The 19793-nt window shown below is 39.6% G+C and overlaps 1 protein-coding gene across 1 annotated transcript in view; it reads right to left on the bottom strand.

Moving 5' to 3' along the window:
* Window positions 1–19793, bottom strand: part of ipo11 (importin 11) — a 92329-nt gene that overhangs the window by 70378 nt on the left and 2158 nt on the right. Inside the window, exons 2-9 of the mRNA XM_062381743.1 lie at window positions 19123–19223; window positions 16365–16437; window positions 13366–13569; window positions 8221–8353; window positions 7386–7444; window positions 4759–4807; window positions 1616–1686; window positions 1268–1460 (exon numbers count right to left, since the gene is read on the bottom strand). Coding sequence (XP_062237727.1) covers window positions 1268–1460; window positions 1616–1686; window positions 4759–4807; window positions 7386–7444; window positions 8221–8353; window positions 13366–13569; window positions 16365–16437; window positions 19123–19223 — 883 coding nt within the window. The remainder of the gene's footprint in view (window positions 1–1267; window positions 1461–1615; window positions 1687–4758; window positions 4808–7385; window positions 7445–8220; window positions 8354–13365; window positions 13570–16364; window positions 16438–19122; window positions 19224–19793) is intronic.

Raw genomic sequence — 19793 nt, forward strand, 5'->3', positions numbered from 1 at the left:
TGTTATGCTACGGTGGCCAACAGGCATCCAATTTGTGATGTTGCTCTTGCATTCCCATTTTGTGGTTGTGTGTGTTTGTGAGAAGTCCCGGCCACCACATTATACAACATAATAAAAATCCGGCCTTAAATGACTCATCATATACTCTTGGAATAGGAAATGGTTATCTCTCGTCTCTGCTACTTCCTGGTCTTCTACCTCCTATTGACCAGTTTTAGCGCTTAATTCAACATCTCCTAGGCTTTATATTCGTCCCTCAGTTGGAAGTCATCCGGTCGGCCACATGACAAAGTGCAACGTTACAAATGGTTAGAAAAATAGCAGGGAGCAGTTTAAGTGCAATACGTTGTTTGTCAAGTTTAACACTTCGCAACATTTTACTTTTTGTCGCGAAAAGTAGCTCTGCAGCTCTGGATTCTGAGAAAATGTAGATACTTTTTTAAGCATCTGGATTTCAAACAGACAAAATCCATTAAGCAGGAAAAATTATCACGTATAAAAGGAAACAGAAAAATGGAAAACATATCCAATTGTCCGTTTCCTTGTCATTTTCACAATCAAAACTGCTCTTTACCTGTGACCTCTGACTCCAGCCCCTCAGTGCAGCCCTAAGGACCCTCTTCTAACACTCTGTCATCCGACTCAAAATAAAAAGGTTTAGAAATAAACAACTGAACCGGCTGCAGGCCCAGTAAATAAATCAGCTGGCAGCTCTGAGTTAAGTGTCAGTCAAAGCTCTACTGTAGGTAACCCTGCCACTCTAAACATTTTGTTTGCAAGACTTGAAATAAAAAAGGGAAAACAAACCCGAAGTCATGTTTCACACTTTGGAAATGACACCAAGGTATTAACGCAACCACAAAAATGTGCCTGTTATTTGTCAACTAACAATTGCTTAGGAGAATAGAAATCTTCAAAGAAACACACAAGACCAAAAGTAGCTTGGCAGAACAAAAGAGCGGGTGCTGCACTCCACAGCTAATGAAGCACTAGAGGCTTGTTTCAGCTTGAAATAAACATGAGCTGTGGTTGAGACACTCATATTGGTGGTATTATAGCGTTGTGATTTTCAAAACACTGTCAGTGATCAGCTTTGAAGGGCTTTGGCCTCTGAGTCATAGACCTCAAATTCATATTTTTTTGTCTGTTTTTCACTTAAATTTTTCCGCCATCACGTACTTGTCTGCCATGTCTTTTTTTTTTCATCTCTTGTATTATCATTTTCATTAATCCTTTTTCCCTTGATCCCAAAGACCTCATTTCCTACCTTCAATGTTCTTGGCAGGTTTGTAGGAATCGTTCTTTACAATCAACTTGATGAGGTTCATGCACTGGACGATGAAGCGCTCAAAGGTGACACCCTCCCCCGCCGGTGTGAACACGTAGCTGATGGCAAATTCCAGGGAGCGCTGGATGAGAGGTATGAATGGGCATGGATGATACTCCAAGAAGTCTAACAACTGCATGGAAAGTGACGAGACGAGAGCAAACATAGGTAGAGGAAAATAGAAGATAAAGATTAGAGAGTCTGCATAATCATTGATCCAACATATTCAATCTTTTCTTAAATAATTTAAAAGACATTTGGAATTGATTGATTTAAAAAACAACTCACAACTTTAGTGTACAATATGATCGTCTTCTCCAATTTTTCTCTGCATGTGCTATCTGGACCAACTTGTCGACCTGAAACACAAACAAACAAAGCACAGTTAACTTACAACATCCTGAAGCACTTCAATTTGATAAAGAAGGTCAGAAAGTACGATATAATTAACTATAATAACAATAATGAGGTGATATATTTCTAAACTTCCCGTAAAAAAACCTAAAGATCTTTATTCAGATCCAGGTCAGTGCAAATAAACAGAATATAACTTGAACTTAACATAGTAACGTGTTCCTTTAATGACAATTTTTAAGTTTTAAACTCAATGGTTTGACATTTCCTTGTGCTTTCTTGATGAGGGAAATTCTTTTTTTTAACCTTTGAAACTATGGCTGACGGTTCCCATGAATGCCAGACTAAGATAGGCGTGTTGTCTCGATAGATACAAATATGCTTTGCATCTCCTCTCCATCTGGAACCAAAACATAATACTTTTCCTTTATCTCTAGTTGAAAGATGCCCGGGTAACAACCTATCAACCTATCTAAGCCATACCTTCATACAAACATGAACTGCAACTGCAAAAATGTATCAATTGCTGACGATCAGAGCTAAAAATGAGTGTTAATTAATTTAGAGATTGAACATCAGATGATCTCTTCTACTCAATGCAAGGAGGAAATGTTCAAAACAAAAACTGGTAGCTAACTAAAAATTTGCAACAAGGATTTATTGATGACAAAAAACGTTTCTTCTGTCCTTAAAGGTTAAACACTCGCTCCACCCTTCTTCCTTGTGAGCCTCTCATGAGCCCATTACAAGCTTTGAGGAATATAAAATATACTGTAATTAAAAAGTTTTTTTAAAGTGACCATGACTCACTCCCTCTAATGTAAATGTTGGCTCCATAAAACCTTGTGATGCTACAGCCAGTAAAATATGTCCCATGTAGTTTACTTCGTTGTCAACCCTCATTGTTAAAATCAGCAGAGACACTAACAGTCACTGGCGTTCCTCCAATCATCTGTGAAGAGCCAGGGTCATTGTGTACCTCCTCTTTGACACACACATTTATTTTATTTCAGCTAGCCTTCATCTACAGTGACACACAATTGATTAAAACAATTAACTGGCTCAAAGAGCCCTTTGTCTGGCTTCTTTTAGATTTCATACAGATAGGGGCCTTGTGCAGAACAAAAACACTGTTGCGTTTTATTGACTTTGTGTCTGTGCCATTGTTTCCTTGTTTGCAGGTCTGTGACGGCTTGTAATGTAAGTCGATGTTGTGTAAAGTATTCAAAGTCACTGAGGTCAGCTTTGAACCACCAGCAGCCAATAAGGTGCATACGCAGACATGGTTAAAGATAATGAAGAGAGAAAAACACTTAAATAAAAGGAGGATTTTATATTTCGGACATATAATGCTTAGCTATAAAGTTCTCATAAAAAGTTGTGACCTGCAAAAATGGACAAGTAACCTCAGATGGAGGATAAACATCAACCAGGAGGGTTTGTGCCACATTGACAGTAACGACAGCTGGTGGTGCCAAGTCTGAGATGTATCTCTCCCATAGGCATTATTATGACAAACCTATATGAAACCAAGGAAGGATCATGATGCTGAGATCCCCAGTGAACATGAGCTCAAACAGCTGCCACTGATGTGGGTGGCAGCCGCTCAAAGGGTGTCACTTATTGGGTGTTTTAACATCAGGAAATTTCGAAGGAGAGGCGGTGAGTGAGTGAGTGATGGGGAGCAGCAAATACGGAATAAAGACTAATGAGCAAGGGAAATAAAACTTTATTCACCAATTGTTTGATTGTGGTAAAAATACTAAAGATGGAATAAGTTGCAATGTTTATTTCTTCTATTTTTGATACAGATGAGCAGACTAATACGAAAAGGACCCGTTGTTCCCTCAAGTATTTTGTTCAGGCACTCCAATGATACTATAGGCTTTTAAATACTTGTCCCTCTTATACTAATTGTTAAATTACTTTTATCTTGCCGCTTCAAGTTTCCCCCGTCTATCATTTCGTTTTACGAGTTGGACACTGTGACTGAAAGCCAGTTATCAAGATTGAGCAGGAGGAAGGGGCAGCAGGCTCTGACATTGTCCTGCACTGAACCTGGATGACGCAGCCAAATCCAGACAGAGTTTTTTAGTCTGAATTTGATCATCCACACTTGCATTTATTGGTGAGTTTTAAAACCAAGCTACAGTGGTTGGCTCAGGATTAGTAACCTCTCAAAAGTGTGTCAAAATAAGATAATTTTTGAGTGGTATCTAATCCTGTTTTTTTCTTAGATTCCAATCTCCATTAAGAAATAACACCTCTTTCACTTCCCTCAGCTTTGCTCCTTGAGCAAGTGCAGAAGGACATGGCATCCACACTCACTATCAAAAAGCATGCTAAACAAGTTTTAAAAAAGAACATAAAACATTTAAAGCGAGTATTAGTAGAGGATAATTCCCTTTTAAGCAAGATACTGTGCATGGACATGACACAGTGAGTAAAGTATTAACACATAAACCAATGGAAAACCAAAAGTAGGGATTTTAGTAAGTGTTGTTGCTTGTTTTCCTTGAGTTTTTTTAGTTGTTGCTGTTTGTTTAAGTGTTGATATTCTCTCAGTGTATGTATGGAAATATTATTTGAATAACTTTGATAGTGTAAGTCATTCATAAGTCATAAATGTTTGTTGACTGTTTGGAAAGAAAATCAGTAAAAACCTACATGGAAAAAAAATAATGAAAAGGCAGATTTCCTGGTGTCTTTAACTTGATCTCTTTCAAAAACCAAAATTACAAAGATTCTCATTTGTCGAGTCAGACCCCTACATTTAAATAATAGCGCAGTGAGCCTGAGTTATGCATAGAGTTCTTCTTTATTCTAATGGTATACAAGAGAAATCCTCAATTAAAAACTGAACACGTTAGGGATAACTCAGCCTCAACTTTTAATTTGGACACCTGCATTATACTGTGCTGTTATGAGCAATGGATTTTGAGTGTCATAAAGTATCTACGGTTTTTAATTAGCTGCCTTCTGCATGCATGAGATCAAGCAGCAGTAACTCAGACTCTTCACCGAAGGAAGAAGCTGAGGATCAGAGATTCAGGACAGAGAATGAGACAAGTACTCACAGCATTCCAGGAACTGTGTTAGCCTTTCAAACACTGCATTCAGAAAACCCTGAAAAGGAAGAGATGAGGAGAGGGTGAGATAAAGTTGAATCTCTGACATTTCCGCAGTCGATTCCCTCATGATTGCTTCATCAGTATTGCCCAGGAGGAGAAACATTATCAAGGGAATAGCTTAAGGACATGTGTATGCGAGCGTGGGCACAAGTATATGTTTGTCCCTGCATTGGGGAGCACAAATTAAAAAGGTACTCAGCTCTACAGTATGCAAGAGAATCCATTTTCTGTAGCCTTGTGAAGCTGTGGCTTAGCAGGGGGAATTAGATGATAGACAGAGATGCAATCTGTTAAGTTCTGCATTAATGTTAAGCCATGAGGTCAACAGCAGTGTCATTAATCACACATTCAGCCAACACAGCCCAGCCAACTTCTGAAACGTAGAAGGGCCAAAGAGGACCCGGAGGGGGGACGCGTGGTGAAGAACTGGGTTCATGGCAGACATTAGTTGAGCTATTGGTTGGGAGTCAAGAAGAAGAGGTGGAGATGTGGTGGACAACTCATGCAAAACAAAGAAAGTGTAAAGTCCACCATGACCTTGACTAAACATAAATGAGTGATTATTGTTTTAAACTCTATCTTCCTGTTTGACAGAGAAATAAGGCAGATAGCCACCCATTCAACAACACAATGTTCTAAAATACATCAATGTTCCAGACCGTGTGAAACCTGAAAATCCCTCACCCTCAGTGGACATATCTTTCAACTCACTCCTGCGGTGCTGCCACTTCAACAAGATGAACCTCATCTGTCCAGGGTACTCGTGCCATATATTGAGAAATTCAATATAAATCAGTTCAGACCTTTTCCATAGGGATGTGACAAATCATGCAGACTTTAAAGAAGCGGCGACAACACAGCCAGATGCCTGCGCTGCAAAATCTTTAGAAAAAAGTAGAATTTGAACACAAAGCAGACTAGAGCGCATGACATACACCCAAATCATGTACTTGTGTCATCACAGGGACACAAACTTAACAGCAACACGTTTGGATTCTGCTGCTGTGAATATAATAACAACCTTGAATACAACTTGAGAATTTGTTTGGACACCAACTTGAAACTGGTTCTGAGAAAAATACAATTAGGAGCAACCTAAAGCAGAACAAACCAGAGCCGTGTGTTTTCAAACACCAGAGACGCCCTGTAGACATGATAAGACGAGAGAGGACGTTTCAATGGTTGCGTCATAGATACCAATAACCCATGAAAAATAAATAGGTGCTGAACCAATGAGAATAAAGTAACCAAATAAAAGATAATGCGTCTCCCCTCAGAGCAAAGCTGTTCATTTTGGAGGCTCATTTGCAGGAATAGGGTGCATTAGAAAACAGTAAATGCATCATGTAAATTCCAATCACATTATCCCCGTCTGACTCGCCTAACCTGTCCCCTTTGACATTAATTAACTCCCTTTCCATTTAATTTCTTTCACGTCATTGAGACGTAGAGTCAGACAAATACATTTTGAAGTTATAACTTTTCAGAAGAAAAAAACCTACTTATGGGGGAGGCTGTGGGACTCCACTGTTCACTGGCGTAGAGGGAACACAGGGACGAAAACAAAGCAACTGCAGTAAGCTATACAATCACCCTGAGATAAGGACATAAGTGGATGTAGTGGTATGATGTTGCTTTCTGTGCAGCAAACAAAGAGATAAGAGGTTGTCATTTTCTTGTTTAAATGATGATTGCACATGCGATATAAACCTCAACAAGTAAACATAATTTAATTTTAAAACATTATGAAGTATAGCCATGACCTGACTGGTGTGGTAATAGTTTCACAGTAAGCATCATATTTCTTGGTTTGCTCACCGTATGCTGAATAATGAAAAGGATGAAAAATGGTATAGACCAGCCAAGGCTGTAAACAGCGGGTCTGATATATTAACAGCTTATAAATCTAAACATGAAATATTAACTCCAAACCGTTACATGTACTCGCTGAGCTGGAATAACAAGTCACAGCTCAAGGCAAATTATGTTGTAATGCCAGGGTTTTAACCATAACACAACCTTCAGCCTGCAAGCAAAACGTTGTCTCATTAGAGCAATTAGAGAGCATTGACTTCTTTCCTTCATTAACTGTGCTCCCCGTCAAGTTTTTCTGAAGGAGATAAAAAAAAAAAAAAAAAAAAAAAAGTCAAAGAAGATAAATAGGAGCAGATACTATGTGAGCAATAGACGCACAGGCAGAGCCAGAGAGAGCACAGCGGCCACATCCTCATGTTAATTCCGTGTTGACCTCCTGCGACTATATGGACTCAATCTCAAGGCCACTTGAGGCTAAGGAACATTTAGAGTTGTCTTTTCTGCTACTGACATTTACTCTCATTCATCAATTGTTGTGTTTGAATTGATTGATTAACAGTTTCATGGATTTCGACTTTGGAAGAGCTCATATAGAACTTTTTACTCTTTGAACTAAGACTTGGCTTAAGATACTTTCAATCATCACAGCCATCCATATTGCTCACACTGCGATTGGAATAATTTTCAACTCAAATCACCACGAGAAAAAAAACATCACTTCCAACAAAATGTGAGCAGCAACAGCGGGAATCACTCACCATCACTTCCATATTCTGTTGTGGCTCTTGAAATCCGTGGACTGTCAACTTGCGAAGAACTGAGCGAGGAGGAGAGAAGAAGAAGTCGAAGAAGAAGAAGAAGGATTGTAAATGATTGAGGTTTGACAATAAACTTTCATGGTTTTTTTCACAAATATCAGTGCAAATTAATATTTCCACAACACAGGTATTTTATTATTTGTCCATTAAATGAGGCATTTTAGCTGGTCGGCGGTTAAAAGCAATTGTCCATGGCCGACAGCAGAGTGCTGAAGTGACCCCACTAAACATTGACTTTTCAAAATAAACCATTACTGCATCAGGGGCATTAACAGGCAGTGTTGACCATTGTCAAAAAAAATTATCTGCTATGGTTTTTGCTACCAATTTTCCACTTGTCTCAAACCATTCTGCCTCTGCTGAAAATTGGTTTAAATATGTGCACCTATATTTGCCCGTATCTGCAGTTAACAATATATTATTTTTAATGTTAATACTTGATTTCAAATCAACGCTTTTCATAGTTGTAACTAAACCTTGAGTAAGAGACTTGATAAAATGATCTAGTTTACAAATTATGAGCAGGATTTAGCTCATGTCCACTGAAAGTAGCTTTTTACATTGGTTCCACAACACTCTTCAATTTTTAGCATGGACAAACAAGGCCCCGGCATATAACGGGTCTGACCAAGTCTTGAGGTAGAATATTGTAATATGTCAAATTACAATATTAATTGTTATTAAAAAGGACCATTTTGTATAGAAAGATCACGCTTTGAGTTCAAATGCGGTTTCGTTGTGTGTTGTTATGTGTATTCGGCCAAGTGTAAGTTACCTTTAAGAGAGAGCAGCGTCCTCTCCAGCGAGCCGAGTGCTGCAGCCTCATCTCTGGCATAGATCTGTTGGAGGAAGCAGTCGGTGTGATGGCTCCACAGGGAGCAGGCGAAGCTGTAGATGCCCGACGCCAGCTGTACACAAACACACAAACACACAAACAGCATGCGGTGGATCAGTGTACACGTCCAGCAACAGGCATCTGAAGTCCCTCTGGTACACACAAGGTTTGTCACACATGAATCTGCACACCAGATGTAAAACGCACATAGTATGACAGCAAAGACTTCCAGCCAGTTCCACTGAAGACCATGCTAATACAAAACCACTTGTACATAATGTACTCATATAGAGTAAAAAAGACACTGGGAGCGGAGGGGGACATCTGAGTCACAGGTCTAATTTAGATTGGATTGAACTTCCCATTACAGTCGCTGCCATAAAATGATTTAGCCTCAAAACAATCCCGTCTTTTAAAAGGCAGAGGGATCGTCAAAGCGTATACAAAAGTGCTCTCAGTCCCATCAGCTTTGAAGTATCACAGTCTGACCCAGTAGCTCTGAAAATATAACGTATCTGCCATGGAACATTAATAGACTGTTTTCATAAAAAGAATAAACAGAAGACAAAACGGGTAAACATTGCATCGCTAACTATTCAAACAATGAGGCTACATTTCAGTGCAACTACACTTAGAAATTCTGAAAATTGTTTAAGAAATGTTTGCTTCTTAATTAAGACAAACACCCACATGAAAATTGGTCTGTTGAAAGTTTCAATGGTAACACGGGATCACAAAGATCCAACCGATCAACTCATCGACAGAATGTGTTGTGGGAAACACTGATGTGTTGAGGAAGAACCACTGGTTAGGTTGCTGTCACATGTCTGCTGTAAGAGAAATCCAGGTTTTGACAGCACAGCATCGACTTTGATAGATTCTGTACAGAAAAGTGCAATGCTGACAACTTTCCTCTTTGGAGAGCTTTCTCTGAGAGCTTACCACTTTCCATTCCTCAGATCCCAAACTAATCCAAAAGCGCGGAATCTAAAAGTGATGAAGCAACTTTGGGAAATGCTGCTTAAGACCCCCATCCACTTCCTAAATAATGCCAATTTTCCCACACATTTTTCCAGAACTAATCCCAGTAATATATATATATTTTTTTTTATAAAATTACCATCGGGAAATGAAAAGATTACAGTCACCCTCCAGTCACAGATAAAACCAAAATGGCTCTCAGTTCAGTATATGCCTCTGCCAAGGCCCAGCGGTCCTCTTGTGAAACCCGATTTGAAATCACCCGATCCAGATTTTTATTTGGATCTGCATCAAACTGAACAAACTCCTAAATATCAGTGGTAATCCTTCCAATAGTTTTGATATAATCTTGTCAACAAAACAAACATTTCCGATTTTTGCACGTATTCTGAAAGTTGAGGATACAGACGAAACAGACTAAAGGGAGCAGTACCACAGAAAAATTATGGGGGCAATGTGAATAGTTTAAGCGAGACGACCAGGAGACATACAGAAGAAACAATGGCAAGACTTTATGCGTCGGTAAGAAACTAAAGGCATCTATGTTATGTTACATGGGCTCAGGGAGAAACGGTGGCTTTTGAATTTTTCTTAAGAGGCAGATTCCTCAACCACCACCATGTTTGTTATTGTCAGAGACTCAACTCTGAGCTGCCCTCTAGGGGATGTATTACTCAGCAACCATGCCACGAAACGTACGCATGGAGGTATGTGAGCAGTGACAGGTACATATTTGAAATGTACACATCTCTTTTCATAGGTAAAGGCAGCATACATGAGCCCTTAGGGGTCTTTCAAACACATGAGAGATACTTGCTCAGCATGGGGTAAAAGTGCAGCTTTTCACTGGCAGATGACATTTTCTGAGCCAGAATATAATCCCCACTATGATGCACTGAAAATAATTATGAAACAGCACAAAAGCTGGGAAAGCACCTCTCACCACAAAACAGCCTGAGCCCCCTGACAACAGATTACATCACTATAATAAAAGCAGTTTCATAACAGTGGTCTGGCAGCTTCAGTCAACTCTCCTGATAACTCGGACCATGTCAACCAATTCTCCAATATCATTGAAGTTGTGCTACAGTATAAAAAAGGGGGAAGCGGTTGGTGAATTCCTGAGAGTGGTGAATTGTGGCTAGATCATTCAAGAGAGAATTCCAATGCATCTAAGATTCAATTCTTTTCACCACACTGGTGGTTTGTTTTGTTGTTTGAAAAGCTACGCAGCTGCAGGATCATTATGTATTTGTTAATGTGTGCCGGCTTGCATGCATGTGTGAACAACAGAGTCCTCCTCCTTCAGACCGATTTTCTATTCAAGCAGATGGACAAATTCATTGCTGTAACCCGTACATTCACTTGTCTATTTATTAGCTACACATATACCTCCAGCAAGGCCCCACAGATCTGCACCAAAATGTTTGTGGAAATCTGTTCAATAGTAATAATAGTAATTGTGTAATACTGCTGATACACAAACAAATGCAGATGGTTACAGAACCTCCTTGGCAGAGGTTAAACTACAGGCCTGCAGTTGGGCTCTGTTGAAAATATTCACACACTTGATCTTGTGTGAGGTTTTTTTGCAGTTGCAGCTTTGCAATAGTAATGATGCGTCACCCCAGCCTGAACCGACTTTTGTTTAATATTTCTTTTTAATATTTCTTAAGAACCATTCATCAAAAAAGAAAAACGGCCGTCACCCCCCTACTTCCAAGCAGTTATGATGAAAGTTGAACGACAGTAAGAAAGAAAAGTTATGCAGCGTCTTGACAGCTTCTCAATATATATCATATCTCACACACTCACACACAGCTAAAGGCAACCGGCACTGAACCCTTCTCCTTCATACAATTTTTAATTCACATTTCTAAAGGTTAGGAGGCGGAAATTACTTCTTAAAGGGTACTAATCTCATCCTCCTTCTCTTTGAATAGAACCTCCACTTCATCTTTACATCAGTTTCTTCATTACTCCATCACTTCTCCATATAGGATTCCTCCCCCTGTCAAGAACACCACCCCTGGGTACTTCAATTATTTCTTCTTCGACACACCCACACTCTGACTCTTCAACATTTCCTCTTTCCATTTCTTCCTCCAAAATGTGTTTGGCAAAGTGTCTGTGCCAAGTTGAAGATGCACAACACAAACCTTGAAAAGCTAATATGTGGGCCACGGAGAGGGTTAAATGATGTGCGGCTGTTAGTGCGTCATCTCCCATCATGCAATTAACAGGGTCCAACAATCTTTTTTTGCTAACTTAGTGCAAACCACTAGAGATGATCCTAACAAGATTCCGACACCTGGACTATGCGTACTTTGCGATACAGAGTACCAACCGATCCCAATGCAATTCACGTTTACCAAGCTGTATGCTGGAATAGTGATGAGTGATGAGGTAACTAATATTATAATTGGCAAAACAAGTAGCACCCCCCAAAACTGAAGACCTCGCTGTTTTACTTGTGGGACTTTCCAGAGTGAAATGTTACCAACCCGCTGACATTTTAGTTTGCTCTGGCTGATGCTTCACTACCGGAAATCCCTTCTTCTTTGCTGCTAAAGTGCTGCTTTGGAGTGGCAAAGAAGAAGAGATTACCTGGAGTAGAAAATTGCAGTTTTATCTGTGTGAAGCTAATGTACTTCTGAGGCATGGTATGGATGGGTATATAGATTTGCGCACTGACTTATGCCTGACTCAGAACTTCTGGCAGTATTGAAGGCATTTTCTGAAGCTTGTATCGGAACATCTCTACCAATTTTCGAATACAAAAAGATACACTCTCACACTTAAGGAAGAGTAATCATGTACACATTATGTCTATTAAATAGAGTAGGGGGAAAAACAGTAAATTAACATAGAAGGCAAACGAGTGAGTTTAGAAATAAAGCGATACTAAGCTGTCCAGTGAATACGAGGATTCAATAGCTATTTGTCAATAAATGGCATAGATACGTAAGTAAGGACAACGCACTATATAACCTACAGATCTTGTATAGAAGTCTCCAGGTCTTAGGAAATGAAAACAACTGAGACAGGTGCAGACAGAAAAAAGTACGAAGAGCTAAGTCAAAAAACACTAAAATACTTGTTGTTGTCACCTCTCCACAGTGTTTGGCGCACGCACGCACGCACGCACGCACGCACGCACGCACACACACGCACACGCACACGCACACGCACACGCCAGCTCTGTCGTGACAGGAGACAGGGAGAGCATAGCACAGGCCATTTAGCAACAAAGTCATCAGTGCATCATTTAAAACCTGCACCGTTTAATACGGCTCAGTCTGCTTTTGTTCCTCCTATCGCCCGAGGTAACTCATTTTGGCAGAGAGGGGGCCTCTGCAGAAAGTCCAACGATGCTGCCTCTTATGTCCACTGGTCTCCATCTGTGCCACTCTCTTTCTCGCACTGTTGGTCTGTTTGATCGTCTTATTACCCCAAACCCACTCTCATCATGTCTGTTCTTCTGCTTAAGTCTTATGTTCTTTAGAGCCTCATATAGCAACACACAAAAAAATGTTTTTTGCTCTAATTCGCTGCCTCTTTGACAGAGAAACATTAACTCACACAAACAGCCCTCCCTCTAACACACACTCACACAACCAGCAAAACAGACTAATCTATTCCCCAACACGTCAATCATGCTAGAGTCATGCATGAAAACAGACACATATGCACAGAGAAACCCTGCAGCTATAAATCTGGTATTTGACACTTCCCTTTCAGTAGCTGAACAGCATCTCCTACAGGCAAAATATGAAAAACCTGCACCTTTCAATATAATCTCACTATTCATCTGTACACGTTCAAAATACTATGCAGGGAAAATATTAGAAAGCAATGTGACAAAGTCAGAGCGTAAAAGACGGGACGAGAAAAATGAGGGCAAACTGCAAAAGCAGCAAAGTTCAGTTTCTTTACTTGTTGACCTAAAGTCACCTTGTATCCAGGAGCACACAGCGACTTCATAACGACAAAACAGGTGGAGCCGGATACTGAATAACTAAGTGTGAAAAATATACAGTTGCAAAGATGTTGATCTGACAGCAGTGACAAAACAACTGACGAAAAGATTGGACGTCAACTTACATCCTGGAAAAGCCGTCTGTCCTGCGCCAGACGTTTGGATGCAAGTGTTTTGGTGACGTGATAGAATGTGAGCAGCGCCCTGTGCTGCTGCAAGCCGTCCTGACCCTTGACGGACTCCAGCAGAATGGGAATGAGCTCTGGCCATTGCCTGGGGCAGTCCAGACGGGCCACCTTGGCTATCAGTACTGCGATCTGTGTCGCTATCTGTGGGAGAAACACAAGAGGGAAGAAAAAGACATTTACCAGAGGCAAAGCATCAACACAGCAGAAGGTGTCAAAGGAATCTTGATGGTTTTTCTTACTAAAGCTATAACCTGCAATAAAGTTTATTTCAATGACATTTAAATGAGTGGCATGGAACAAGAGATACAATATGAAACTATTAAACAAAATATAGCACGAGTGGAAGTGAGTCGTTACATTAACTATCACAGTCGTTGTGTAAATGTGTGGTTTATTTGGGTAAAAATCATAATTTTACTCATCATTTTGTTATATTTTAAAGTTAGCAATGCAAAATCCTCGAGTTTAAAAATTCTTTTGATAAAACAACAAACGTACAGAGCCCATGGTTTGGAGTCATGCTGAACTGTATTACTCTGTGTTAAGAAGCGTTGCTAATATATTTTCCATCCAATTAATATCAATTACAGTAGACATGTCATCTGCAACTGTGCAGGATTGTACAAGGTCTTTGAATCACCACAGTTAATTTATAAATGATAGTAACAGCAGTTAATAGTGTGCTGTATGACATGTTTGATTTGATCTCGTATTTTTTACTGATGGCAGTTTCACTTTTAATTATTAAATCCATTAATCAAACCAGATCTAGCCCCGGTTTAAATATAATAGCTGCTCGTTGACATTTGATCTTATTATCGTTTGGCTGTTCATCCCACAGTAAGTCTGAAAATAAGTAGTGAGACCTTATTGCATGCTTTGATAAACACAACTATACTTGTGTTGCTCAACAACTTTAACAATCTTGTTTAATTAGGCAATAAAAACCAGTGAGCATCTCAAGTATCAAATATGTTTTCTAAAAAGAGAGCTCTTTGACTTCAGGCAACTTTAAAAAAAAAATACTTTTCTTCAAATGCAACTTTTAAATGTCAACTGTCCACACACTGAATCACACACAGGCAAAAACATGCATTGCTGCCTTCTGGAGTTTTGATTTGATAGAGGAGAGGCATATGGTGTTGAAATGGCATTCGTGTCTTGCCATATGGACTCTATCAGGCCTGGTGTTGGAGGGCTGCACCTCAGGGACATACAAGCTGTAGAAAGCAGAATGGATGGATGGCCACAATTCAGGGCCGGCTCCCGTGTCCACCCAGACAGATGTTTTACACACTGCATGATTGCTGAGTTATTTGTTAGTTGCAGCGTTCTCCCCGGAGCTATAAAATAAATGGCTCATCTAGAAAGTTCCTGACCCTCGGATGTAATCCCCACATGCACCCTCACTGCCTTAAATGGTCTTTTTCCAATCTTTTCATTTTATTGTTTTGAATTTTCTAAAAACAATTTGAACTTAAGCAAACAATAAAATATATTAACTGTTGGTAAAAAGTAGCAAACCTACATATTAAACTGAACACTAAGTTCTTAAGTTACCCAAGTAAAATACTTTAGCCACCTTAAATTTGGTGGCTCCATCATTCATGTAATTATCGCGTCCAAGGAGGTTGACTGCTTGGTCAGCTTGTAAGAAGGATTACCAAAACACTACTGAATGGAAACATAGGATGGGACATGGAGAAAGAAAGAACAGATTGAAAGTGTGTGTGTATGCGGAAGAGGTGGCAAAGCCAGTAATTTTATAATCACTTTCTTTGACATTGCAAGATTTTGGCATTGCACTTTCACCAATTTCCTACGTATAGTGCATCGGTATTGAGGGAAGAGATACTTACATACCGGTGAATGTGTGCAACTTGGTTTTGAGCCATATAAAAATCTGAATCAAGAAGATTTAAATGTCGTTTCATGGCGGTGGACTTCTTTCAGCCGCTGCACAGTAATAAACGTCGGCCCTGATCTGGACAAAGGGGATCCAGGCATTGAATGCACTACACTGAGTGCCATTCTGGTTCATTTTAGTCTGGCAATAAGCAATCAATCACAATAAAGGAAATGATTTTCCGGCTATTTCGGCCTTGATTAAGCGATTAGTACACCCTATGAGCCATCACCCTCACGTGTGAAATATGAAATTGCGGCTCTATTAGAAGGGCACAGGTTCTTCTTCTTTGAATGTTTTTGCGTCATTACTCTGGCATGCAAATGCAACTGGGACTGTAAAACAGGATGGTGTCTGTGATGCCTTTATAAAGTATTCAACTGTGCGCACTAACATCATTAATAAAACCACCTACCACGCTACACACAACTGGGATTCTGTCCGTGATATACGATATAGCTCTCTTAATGCCAGTGTTTTGCATCAAGCCTTTATTACTTTACTAATGGAAATGCTCCTATCCGACAGGGAAGTACTATAATGTTTCCATGGTATAGAGCAATATTAACATAACTCTTGTCCTTCTCCTCTGGCACTAATGGGAGCACAGTGATTTTTATTGCCTTTTAATCTCCTACCAACAAGAACAAAATCTTCTATTTGACTTCCCTCTATATCAGTGATCAGATCTGTATGTTTGGACAGAACAGCTGGTCTCATCTAAATAAATATGTTTGCTTTTGGATAAAAACAAATATCATAAAAGTTTTTGTGACAACAGGTGGTTGAAATACAGTGTCAGTGTAGTGAGTTGCAAGTTGACTTAACCAAAGCAATTGATGTGTGTTTACAGGCAAAATACTACGATTCTGTATTACTTTACATTTTCTACACTTAAAAAAATGTTTTATACATGTATAATGGGCTTAAATATGCTATAAAGTACATTTCCTATAAGACTAGACTATATGTTTTATAAAAAAGAATGAGTGAGCATCTGATGCGTAATAATATATTTTTGTCCACTTACCTGATTAACAGGCTCATTGAAGTTTGTGATGAGACCAGCACGCAGTGACGTCTTCTCTTCTTCTGATAATGCACTGTGAAAGAAAAGCAACCAAAAATACATTTAAAAGAAGGAAAAACTGGGAGAAGGAGGAAGAAGAGAAGAGATGAGATACAAACTTAATACAGACAAACAGAAAACAAACAGGAGTTCAATGAGTGGTTAAAAAAGGATGATACCCTTCTGAAGCCACATTTATAGAGGGGGGGGGGGTATTTCTCAAAACTAAAGAGAAATAAGAAAGTGATGGATACAAATATTAGGATGCAGGATAGGACTGAAACAAGGTCCAACTTCCAAACTCAGAGTCTTCTTGCTGAAGGCAAGAGAACAAACCACTAAGCCTCCATGTCACATTGTATCACCGGGGTGCCAGCTGCCCTAGCATTGTTGAACGCAGCTCTTATCCTGAGTGACTCATTACAATGTCATTTCAAATTCTAGCCATGAAAATCACAAACTTTATACGGTGATGATAGAAATGTGGTATCAATCTGCCAAGTTGTTATGGGATCAATTAAATCCCTGCGTCACACTCTTCAGTACAGGACCTGCCAGCTGCCTGATTTAATCAATGAGCTTTGGAGACAACCCTCTGCTCTCCTCTAACTCATATGTTGTCATCGGAAACAGGAGCTTTTGCAAGAGTGGGGGGGGGGGAGGGGTAATTCTAACAGTGTGAATGTGTACATAAATACAATGCATCACAAATTTTAGAATTTATACAGTCTACTTCCTCTGCTGGTGAAGCGAGACATGGGTGAGGGTTTGATGTGAAGAAGAGTGAGGGATGAATCACGCTGTAACCTTGGGGCAGGGAGCACTGAGACATGGGTGGGGAAACAAATTACCAGCAGGGGGAGTGTGAATAAGAGAAACAAGATTTACTACTTGCTCATTTTTTGGGAATGTCGGAGGAAGATAAGCTTCAAAAGAAATATGGGGTAAAAGATTTAAAACCATACGAACACTACAGTGGCACTTTGTAGAGCTCATACCTCCGCCAAGGCCACACCATCCTTAATATATCTCTGTACATCTTTTACATTCGGATGAAGGGAAGCCCAGAATGGAGATTTTTTTCTATGAGTTGGCTTTTTAGTGTTCATGTATCTTTTACTGGAATCTTTTATCGTCTTTTTAACGACAGACCTTTATTTAATAAGTGGAGGTAGAACTAATAAAAATAATAGTGGCATCATTAGACTTTAGTGACGCAGTAACATAGTTTTTATCTTTTGATTTCACACAGCAAGGCAGTATCAGAAGGTGAATTTAGCTAATATCACCTTCTACTCTAAAACCGATTTTTTACAAGCAATCCCTTTACAAACAGCGAGACAAAGGTGAAATGTTCTTGTTAGAATTGTGTTCATTGAGGGGCTGAAAACCTCACGTTATTAAGTGATATTTCATTACACAATTTACAAATGTACCTGGAATATCTTAAGTCACATTAGTCATTCCGTGAAAGTGATTTACAGAGCAGATCTTTCCGTGCTTGCCAACTGTTGCTTTATGTTTATCAGAGCACTCCGGGCCGTGTGCCAGAAAGGTCTCGGATAAGGGGAAGGAAATGATTAAATATCAGAAAAGATATAAGTCGAAAAAATGATTTGCTAGAATTATTGTTTTACGACCGATGAAACAGCTAATTAGCCCACTGAGCAAGTTCAGAATGTTCTTCTGTTATTTGACACATCATTATTGTTGAATTTCTCCATTTAGACACTATATTAATTAATTATTTACATGCGATACATGGACTTATATACAATTGATTAATCATGAATATATTTTACAAATTGAAAAATACTAAATGATAAGGAAAATAATGTTCTAACCTTAGTTGTAAGGCATACTGTAAAATCCCTATAATTGCAGAGGAAGAATCGCATGTAATGTCACCTACACTCTGTGTATCACTGTAAACCACATGCATCGTGCTGTCCCACACAGCATCCAACCCCTGAATCAATAGCAAAGTGTCCAAGGGCAATCACATAAATAACCCTAGGACCGAAAACCCCTTGCACAGCAGTCCAGCAAATGAAGTTCACTTTACCGAAGTACTGACAAAGAGCAAAACAACTTTGGTGAGAGGAGAAAACTTTAAAAAGAATAAAAAAAGCAATAATGTGAAAAAGGCAAAGTTTGGCCCCAGAGTGCTGATGCAGAACTGATTGCCTCTGGCCAGCAACTGTCCTGCAAAGTGAAGAGCAAATGTTCGCTTCAACACTAACAAAAGCTAGAAAGGTACCTGAAGACCGACTAAAGGCTTTGAATACCCAGAGCAGATCTGGTGCCAGACAAAAGAGACACAAAAGACTTAACCAAGTATAAAAATCAGAGCACAATGATTTGAATAATCCGGATGGTCGGTAAAAAAAGAGAAACAATAAGTCTGTGAGAGGTGGTGGAGACTGTACGCCACACACTGAGCTATAACTGGTAAAGAGAAAAGACAATGGAAAAATGAACACAATGAGGAGCAGGGACAAAACTGAAAAAATGCAATTTACAAAATTAAATCTGTGACAAAAAAAGATCTGAGGAGAATTACAAAGCCTCAAACACAGAGAGATTAAGACTGATGAATAGAGAGAGTCGGATGGAATGAGAACAGGAAGAGGAGAATAAAGGTGAGAAGGAGTTGACGACGGTGAGAATAAGGGAGACAGAATCCAGGAACTAGGGAGAGAGACGAGCAGTCACTTACTGAGGCGCTACTCTCCTCCAGTATCTGTCAATGCCATTTTTGAAGTAGAGCACAGCCAGCCACCGAACGTTCACATCCAGCATGTGGTTATTGAAGATGTTCTGTAGAAAAGACATAAAGGTGAAAGAATGATGTGTCTTAGACCACTTCCACATTACTGAGTATTCATTTGGAAATGCATCAACTCTGCTACAGATACACGTGGCGTTCACACTACTACAAAGTTTTAGAGCCGCTAAAACAGAAGAGTTCTGAAACGCGGCTAGCACTGTTTTAGTTTGAAAACTCCAGGACTCTGTTTTAATATGGACGGGGCAGAAATGGAGATGTTCATCGGAAACAATAACGTAGACACTCATACGCTTGCTTGGGACATTTCGGTCCCAAAAGAGCCTTCACCGATTCGTCTTGTTGCATGACTCCCTCCCGTAAGAAAAAACAGCCAGTATTACTATGGAACTTTTTTGTTATCTTTATCCAAGAGCGTGTTCTTTCCCTTAGAGAGCATGTCTTGTTGAATTTATGCTCAGATTGTGTATTACTTTTCACCAATGCCCTGCCTTTGCACTCAAATAGCCCCCGTTTGCACTTAAATTTGCTCTGCTTCTGCTCAAACTGTGTGCTTGCACTCAGTTATATTGTTGCTCGCATGCATGTCCCGCACTACAGCC

The sequence above is a fragment of the Platichthys flesus genome, chromosome 3 (genome assembly GCF_949316205.1).
Source record: "Platichthys flesus chromosome 3, fPlaFle2.1, whole genome shotgun sequence".
NCBI classification, from domain to species: Eukaryota; Metazoa; Chordata; class Actinopteri; order Pleuronectiformes; family Pleuronectidae; genus Platichthys; species Platichthys flesus.